This window comes from Aristolochia californica, unplaced genomic scaffold (genome assembly GCF_029961685.1).
Source record: "Aristolochia californica isolate CCGP_79_NKW_82.1479 unplaced genomic scaffold, dmAriCali1.0.hap1 SCAF_13, whole genome shotgun sequence".
Lineage (NCBI taxonomy): Eukaryota > Viridiplantae > Streptophyta > Magnoliopsida > Piperales > Aristolochiaceae > Aristolochia > Aristolochia californica.
In genome coordinates, this window is record NW_027181804.1 from 25,638,448 (window position 1) to 25,648,096 (window position 9,649).

A 9,649-nucleotide genomic window follows, 5' to 3' on the forward strand; every position below is an offset into this window, starting at 1 on the left:
TAAATTTATTTAAAAATGTATTATTTAATTATCGAGAAAAGTAACATCGATAATTTATTTATTAAATCATCTTTAAATATGTATCGACATATATTATCATTGACAAGAACTGTGTTTTTATGTGAAAACTATTAATGGTGGAATTTTTTGTCATATATATTTTTATTTGTCATGTATACTTGTTTACAAGTGAGATAAAAATGGATATGGATTTTATTTATATACGTAATACTGCTAAATATATAATAATGGGCTAAAAAAATATAGTATTGAAGTAAAAAAAAAATGCATATATATAAGAAATTAATTAAAACTTGGAAAATATAAAAAAAAGGTGTGCTATTTGAAGGACTACGATAGGAAGAACTAGTATAATGGTGATCAACAAAAAGCATCAGAAGGATGGGTGATGCCATGAGAATCCAATAAACCCATCATTTAAGATATCTAAGTTTGAAGTAGGCAAGGGGGGTTAGTCCACAATGAGGTGGAATGAATTCTCCCCGCATTACTTAGTTCGTTAAATAACATCGTTAGTGTAGAATGAATTGAATTGAAGTTAAATTACATCACTTCATTCTCTAAGGCAAAAATCGGGGAATTTGGTTTCCCACCTATATTGCGAATCAACCAACCCCTCCCCCCCCCTGCGAATTTTTTTTCTCTTCTCCCTCCGTCCCTCTCGGTCTCCCTCTCCTCTCCCTCTCATCCTCCATCGTAGAGTACGGGAGGTAGGGGTTGCATCGAGCAAAACCAAGCCCGAACCTGCCTATGTTTGTGCCGAGGTTGATTTAAATATTTCGAGTCGAGCCGAGCCCGAACCTGCCTATGTTCGAGCCAAGCTTGATTTAATATTTTGAGCTGAGCTTTGAGCCGAGCCTCATCTCGAGCCTAAAATTGTTATTGAGCTCGAGCCGTGCTTCGAGCCTCAACATACATTTAAAACTTTTCAAAAAATATATATCAAATAAAAAAATATAAAATTATGCATACATTTTACATAAAATTGGACATGACCTCTATCTACATAAAATTGGGCATGATGTATATATATAATACATGTATAAGATTGGGCATAACCTTTACTTAACATTAAGCATAATCTATATATATAATACCTGTATAAAATTCGACATGACCTCTATTTAAAATTGGGCTTAATCAACATACATAATACCTGCATAAATACTCCATAAAATTGTTTATACACTCCATAAAATAGTCTAAACACTCCATACACTGCATAATATTATAAATAAATTCGATACAATAATCAAACACAACAAAATTAATTGAAATATCACTATCAATTTACAATCACCCAAATAAAAACTATAAATCCATTATAAATTTACAAACTATAGTTATTTCTCTTTATGCTAGAAAATAATATACGTCCTTGCTTGAGCAAAATCTCCACCTATGACAAAAACAAAAAAATAAAATTAGTTATTGTCAGATAAAAAAATACTCTTCCACTACTAGTTACTTAATGTCGTTAAAAATATTAAAATTACCATGATGAGAAAAACATGAAAAATCATGTAGCTGGTAGCATTATCTCTGTACTCTTCTTCTCAGGCTGTAATCATAAAACAAAATTTTAATAAATAAAACTAAAAAATATCGTAATAAATAATTAATCAAAGAAATTCACTTTTTGATTTTTATTTATACCGTGAAGAGTCCGAACCCAATCACTACGACAAATCAATGTTTGAAATGTATTTGGTACCAAGGAAGAACAATAGGAGTCTATTACTCTACCACCAACACTAAATAATGACTCCGAAGCTACTATGGATATGAGAATTATAAGGGGGGTTAGTCAACAAACTTAAAATTTGAAGTTCATCTTCATCTCCTGCTTCAAATTCATTTAATTCCTCTACATGAAATTCAATTTCAAACTTGGTGTTAGTGTGGACGAGTTCATATACATTGGAAAACAGTTTCCAGTGTTAATGCCCCAAAATAAGAAAAATATAAAAAACAAGAAAATAAGCTTATAATAGTATACTTAATTAAAACATAATATTTAAACCCCAAATTAGGTAAAACAAACATGATTACAACACAAATAAGTAATTTAATGTATAATTAAAATAAATTAATATATTAATTAATTAAATTAGATATTATATTATTTAATGATTGCAGTTTATTAGACATTAATACAATAATTACGTGAGCCAATTAATTGTGTACATGATTAATTATAAAAAATAAAAAAAATAAACAGGAAAATTTGATCAAATGCTAACTTTAACACACACACACACACACACACACACACTATATATATATATATATATATATATATATATATATATTATTTTTTTATAAAAATCACACGTGCGAAACTCGCATGTGTGAACTGCACATGTGAGTTCGCACGCTGTGCGGGATGGAGCGTCGAGGGGGGAAAATAATCTCCCCCCCTAAAATTAGGTATCCGAGGGTTCTTGCCGTTCCAGCGAGAGCGGTGGCCGGCTAATTTGACGGCGGCAGCAGGCGGTGGTAGGGGGTGACGACGACGGGAGAGGGTCCAGAGCATCCGCTCTAGTTGGGGTATGACGAGGCGAGGGCGACGCTACGGGAGTCGACGGCAACGACGATGAGAGGCAGAGAAGGCGATGAGCGGGGGGAAGGATTAGGTGCGGCGACGGCGGAAGGGGCACCGACGGCGAGAGGGAGAAGGGAGATGGAGGCCGAGAGAGGGAATTTCGGAGGAAGAAGAGAGAAGGAAAGGAGGAGACGAAGAGAGCAAGGGCAAGAGAGAGATCAAAATTTTTTTTTTTTGGGAGAGAGTGTGCGAAGCTCCCGAAAATTTGCCCCATCCTGCTGCTCGTTAAATTAACGAGTCGGCTCGCGAGCCAAACCTAGCTTTGCTTGAGCTCGGTTCGTTAACCTAAACAAGCCCATTTATGAGTTCGAGTTCGGCTCGAGCTCGATATATAACGAGTCAAACCAAGCCGAACATGAGTCTCTACCTCTCCATGCGTTCTCTGATGCTGACTGGGCATGAAACAAGGATGATTTCATTTCCATCGGTGCCTATCTTGTTTTCCTAGGTCGCAATCTTATCTCTTGGAGTACTAAGAAGCAATGGACTGTGGCTCAATCCTCTACTAAGGCAGAATATCAATTTGTTGCTACTACTATAGATCTGTTGGATATATTCTGTTCTCACTGAACTTGGTGTTCTTCTTCCGTGTCAATCAGTGCTTTATTGTAACAATATCGGTGCTACAAATTTGTACTCTAATTCAATCATTAACTTGCGCATGAAACATGTAGCTTTGGATTACCATTTATTCTAGAACAAGTTCAAAGTAGTGCTCTTTGGGTTACTCATGTCTCCTCTGTTGACTAGTTAGTTGTTGCTCTCACCAAACTGCTTCCTCGAACACGCTTCCTCTTCTTGAAGACCAAGATTGGACTCTCCTCTTGGAGCTCCATCTTACGGGAGCATGACAGAGATGAAAATAAAGCTTGATAGAATTTGAAATGGTCTCAAATTGTAACTCTGAAGACTTATAAACTCTTTTGTAAATCACGCGATGACACCTATTGTAATCCTATAAATACTGGATACTTGTTCAATGAAAATCATTAGAAAATTATTCATTCTTCTTATTATTCTATAAATGCAGAGAAAAGGCTAATCTTTTACGACTGCACTAATTATATTCATGCACATAAGCCATCTAACACAACACTTTAGTGGCCAAGCTTCACTACACAAGCTTATTTATACATAATAGCATAACTCTTAACGTTTGGATTGCTAATTTATTAAACGACTCTAGTTGCAAGTGTACAGATCCGGATCGGATAATCTTGGTGTTGGAACAGCCATGAGAGGTTTTGCTTTCTTCAAAACGATACCAAACTTTTCAGAAACTTCAAGCTCTGTGCCCTGTGGAAGTTTCCAGTCGAATGAGTGCAGAAGCGTGGCCATTACGTACATTAACATCTTCTCTGCCAGGGCCATACCTGGGCATATCCTCCTCCCTGACCCAAACGGAAAGTAATGGAAGTCATTACCAGTAAACTCACGTTTGCCATCGTTGCCCGTCATGAACCTCTCCGGTCTGAACTCTTCGGGAGACTCCCATGCCGCAGGGTCCCTTTGGATTGCCCACATGTTCACCAAGACGCGAGAGCCCTTGGGAACCATGTAACCGCCCACTGGCGTCGACTCGCTCGGGGTCCTCGGCAGCATGAGTGGAACCACAGGGTGAAGACGAAGGGCTTCCTTCACAAAAGCGTTCACGTAGTGCAGGTTGGGTAGGTCGGCCTCTTCCACGGGATAACTCCTTCCCACGACTTTATCTAGCTCTTCCTGGGCTTTTTTCATAACCTCCGGATGCTTCATCACCTCTGTCATTGCCCACTCCATCGTTGTCCACGTTGTGTCATTACCCACCAGCACCAATTCCTGTGAAGGAAATCAGGAATAAACTCATGAAAACCAACTTGTATTAGACACAAACTCGACTCGCGCAGTGAAGTAAGCTGGGTTAGTAGAATCTTCAACTCAAGTAATTTGAATAATTTCAAGTAAAATTTATGGTGGGGAAGAAAGGTACTTGCCATAAGCAAAGACTTGATGTGAGATCTGGTTAGGGGCGTCTTTGGATCTCCACTGTTCTGTATCTTCAATAGTATCTGAAGGAAATCTCTGGTCCCCTCGGTGTTGCTCCTTTTCTGGCTTTGATTTATGAGTGAATCGAGGATTTGCTCAAGCCTAACTCCGCCCTTCTTCGTCTGGCGGAAGACTCCCCCCAAATCAAACGGAGCTAGAACCGGAAAGAAATCCGACACGTCGGGCTTGCAGAAGACACTAGTCAGGTATTCGACCACTTGCTGAAACTCGTCTCCCACCTGACGCTTCTCCTTCTCAGCGACTGACCCTCCCCACAGCAATCCCGTAATCACCTTGTACATCACCACGAACATAACATTTCCGACGTTAATCGGAGCTCCGGTGCCGCCGTGGACTTCTGCCACCATCTCCCGGACGGCGCTCCGGCGGACGTCGTACGAAATATCTAACTTTGAGCTGTTAAGTATCTCTCCCATGCATACCCTTCGGAGCATTCGCCAGCGTGCCCCATATGGAGCCCAACCCATGCCGTGAACCCCGCTCAATAACGCCAACGACCCAGGCGGTGCGTCGCGGTTGGCAAAAGTGGCGTCTTGGTCTTTAAGAAGCTCCTTCGCCAGAGATGGTGAGCTGACGACTACGTATAGCTTCTGGCCGAGCCTAAGGCTGATTATGGGGCCATACTCACGAGCTAAACGAGCAAACCAGCTGTGGATATCGGGCTCCAAATAGGGGATGCAGCCCAGAAAGGGCACACCTCGCGGGCCCGGTGGTAATGGCAGCCGGCTTTTGGTGGTTTTCTTTGCGAGATGCGACCAAACTAAAATAGCCGCCAGTGCCGCGACTAAGAACGGCCCCAAGGATCTCCATTGTCCGTCGTTGTGATTGCTCCTTTTCACCGCCCATGACCACGCTGTCTGAGCGGCCTCCGTAAACTTGTTTTGAAGGCCCACAATTGTCGCCGTCTCCATTTCCGGGGAGAAGTATTATGGGAAGCGTACTCTCCTGGTCCAGCGACCTCTCCTTTTATAGTACAGGAGGCGAGACAATGTGGCCATCCAGACGTAAACTTCATCTGAATTTAGCAGCGAGTGCAAAAAATTCATGGTAGGCCTAAATCTTCAATTCAGTCATGTTGAATGGCTAACTTCATCGAAAGTGAAAGGGCAAAAGTCGATAGAAAGACTGGTTGGAACATCAGATAGCCATAAAAAAAGTCTTCTATTTCTATCTCAACCTTGAATGAACAAAAACTTAAGCAGCTTGTGGGCGTCATCATACAAAAGAAAATTTGAACAAATTCAATAGAAAGAGAGAGAAGATTAGTCAGATAAATAATAATTAGAAACTGGTGTAGATGGGTCTGAAGCGGCTTGGTGAAATTCTTTACAAACTAACCCTTATCTATGTCAAAATGACAATTTATTAAGAGAAGAGAAGAAGAGAGCAAATGAGGTAGTGAGATCGGAAGAGAAGACAAGAGCATCATCAGCCTGTTACATCTGCAGACCTCAACTGCATAAAAACCTGTTACTTGCTAAGTTTCTTCAAAGGATTGGGTGAAGCAAGTGATCTCAAAGGAGTTAAGGTGTCTGTAAGCTCTTATAAAGTGCCTTGTTTCAGTCTTTTTGCTGCCATTTACATTACACATTGTGAGTTCCCATCTTCTTTCTGCATTGGGCATTGTTCAGTTTGCCTGATTAATTTCCCCAAAAAAATGGCAAACATTAAGAAAAGAGAAGAGAGAAGAGAGCTAATGAGGGGGTGAGATTGAGAGAGCACGTTAAGAGCCCCCCTTAGTTTCAACTTAGGGCCTGCTCCTTTCTTGAGTGTATATTTTATATCATAAAAGTCAATAATAATTACAAGAGTGCCCTAAGCTCCTTATGAACAATTAAAGAGAAACAATAGTGACTAACTCAAAAAATATAATATACTTCTTAACACTCCCTCACAAGCTAGTGAAGCAAATACATCAATCACACTAAGCTTGGAGCATGATTGTTAAAATAGACCAAGTGGAACTACTTTGGTGAAAATATCGGCCAGATGATTCCTGAAGGAATTTAATTATTTCATCATGTACATTTTAATCAATTAATTATGTGATTAATTATACTGTTAATACTTAGTTATTATTAAGTTATTAAGAACAACTGAGCATAATAATCATTAATTTTCAGTAATTACTAACCATAATAATCATTTATACTTAGTAATTATGCTATAATTGGAATAACTAATATCACAAATAAATTATTACAATACTTAATTCCATTTTAAAATTTATATTAAAATTTTCTTCTATTGCATTAATAAAAAAATTATCTTATTGCACATAATGTCACTAGTATTGTGACAAACATAAAAATATAATAATTTTATTAGTTAGAAATTATTTTGGTTAACTTATTTGTAATCATGAAAGACTACAAGTTTGAAATTTAATTATTAATTGTATTCCAAAATAAACATATATAAATAAACATAATCACAAAAATATAGATATATTCAAATTAATTAGAAATTATTCAACTAAGTAATTAGTAATTACAATAAATTGGTTAATTAACCAGAGATTATTTGATTAAATATTTAAATAAATAATAAGCAATTACAAGTAAAATGTTTGTCATCAAGATAAAGTTGCTACAAATTTCATAGCAAAGGGCAAATGGCCCTCCATTCCATTATGCTTTTGATGTATCATTCTAAGATTATATAGTTTGCCATACCATTTGATAGATCACGACATAGTTGCTTAGAAGCCAAATTTATAGACACCACATGACCGTCCTCCTAGTTCATTAAACGTCACTTAGGGTCACTAACTTTTGTATTTTATTCACAAAATTAATTTAAATTTCAAAAAATAATTTTAAATAATCGAGTTTTATTTTCTATTTATATATTGTTAATTGAAAATTTAAAATTGATTTTAATAATTAAAATATTAATTATTAATTTAAAATTTATACTTCGATTATATTTGAATAACTGACACTTGTCATTAAATTATTCATATTTCAATTTATAGGTTATTATATGAATTTTAAAATTATACTTGAATATAATTAATATCATTTCAAAGTTATATAAATTATACTTTAATATAATTATAAAAATATCAATTCAAAGTTATATAAATTATAATTAAAAATAATTATAATAGAATATCATTTCAAAGGTATATAAATTATATTTTAAATTTATTTTTACTGTGTTTATTTATGAAATATAATAAGTTGAAATTAAAATTACATTATTGTGTTTATATATTGTTAAATGAAAATTTTAAATTGAATTTAATAATTAATATATTAATTATTAATTTAAAATTTATACTTCGATTATATTTGAATAACTGACACTTGTCATTAAATTACTCATATTTCAATTTATAGGTTATTATATGAATTTTAAAATTATACTTAAATATAATTAATATCAATTCAAAGTTATATAAATTATAAATTAATATAATTATAAAAAATATCAATTCAAAGTTAAATAAATTATACTTAAAAATAATTATAATAAAATATCATTTCAAAGGTATATAAATTATATTTTAAATTTATTTTTTACTATTTTTATTTATGAAATATAATAAGTTGAAATTAAAATTACATTCTTGTATTTAAAATGATTAAAATGATGTTTTAGTTTAAACATTAAAATGATAAATTTATATTTTTAAGTAATTATAATTATAATTTTTAATATTATTTTTTTAAATGAAATTTTGTTCTTTAAATATCAATATTTTTTTTTGTTGAAAATATCTTTTAAATTTTGTTTTAATTATTTTTATTTAATTATATGTGACTAGCTAATATTTTTTCATTAAGATATATGTATTTATATTTAGATTACATGAATTAATTAAAATAAAATTTATTATTATTATTATAATAAAATATCTGTTTTAAATTATATAGAGTGTACCTAAAATGTAATCTTTACTTTCAATTTATTTATCAATTAAAATTATAATTTTTTTCTAGGTTTAAAAGATAAAAATATTCAACTTAAATTTATTCAAATTATGATTTATTTTAAATGAAATTATAATTTTTATTTAGGGAATGTTAAATGACATTTTTATGATATAATAAGATATATACATTTATTCTTGTGTATATATATATATATATCTATTATATATTATTATGAATGTATATATTCTATATTATCATGGAAAGACTATATTATAAATTTTTACAAGCAAATATCAAATACTTCAAAATCAAAATAAAATAGATGACAAAAATTACTAATTTGTTGGAAGATATGATGTAATTTGAGTGTTATTGATGTAATTAATTAATTTTTTTTTGTATCTTCTTCTCTCTTACTTTGGTGAAGGGTATAATTATAATATTGGTACTTTTATCACTTATAATTATTTTTTAATTATTTAATATACTAGTTTTATAATTTTAAAAAATTAATAGAAGGTAATAAAACATGTACTGAAAAATAATATTTTTAAAAACTAAAAATTTAAAATATTTATATATTTTAAAAATTAGAAAATTAAAAATGAAATATGTTAAATATATAAGAATAAATTTATAATTATTTAATATAAATAACTATATATTTTATAACAATAAATAGAAGGTAATAAAACATGTATTGACAAATAAGATTTATAAAATTAAAATAATTTTTTAAAATATTTTTAAAGTTGAAAATATCTTAAATCGATTATCAAAGGTGGTAATCAGATTTGAAGTTGATTTGTTAATAATTAATATACAAATTTTGGATTTTATTTCAATAAATAGAAGGTAATGAAACGTGTTCCAAGGGATAAGGTTTTTAAAACATAAATAGTTTTTAATAATTTTTTAAATTATAAAATATCTTAAATCGATAACAAAATGTGTTAATGAGTTTAGAGGAATTTTTTATTAAATAATACCTTAATTTATTTTATATATATATATATATTATTTTTTTAAATTGAAGATAATAAAACCTGTAAGGACAAATATAATTTTTGAAAACTAAATATTTTCTTGAAATATA

The 9,649-nt window shown here is 32.3% G+C and overlaps 1 protein-coding gene across 1 annotated transcript; it reads right to left on the minus strand.

Annotated features, from left to right (window-relative positions):
- Positions 1 to 3,808: 3,808 nt before the first annotated feature.
- On the minus strand, positions 3,809 to 5,583 carry LOC137947742 (flavonoid 3'-monooxygenase CYP75B137-like). The gene is made up of 2 exons (XM_068793512.1): positions 4,600 to 5,583; positions 3,809 to 4,444 (listed from the first exon to the last, which is right to left on the minus strand). The coding sequence occupies exons 1-2, from the start codon at positions 5,581 to 5,583 to the stop codon at positions 3,809 to 3,811; spliced, it is 1,620 nt and encodes a 539-aa protein (XP_068649613.1).
- Between the last annotated feature and the right edge of the window lie 4,066 nt (positions 5,584 to 9,649).

Coding starts and splice junctions, on each gene's coding strand:
- LOC137947742 (XM_068793512.1), bottom strand. CDS start 5,583: ATGGAGACGGCGACAATTGTGGGCCTTCAAAACAAGTTTACGGAGGCC. Junction 4,445..4,599: donor ACATCAAGTCTTTGCTTATG/GCAAGTACCTTT, acceptor TTTCCTTCACAG/GAATTGGTGCTGGTGGGTAA.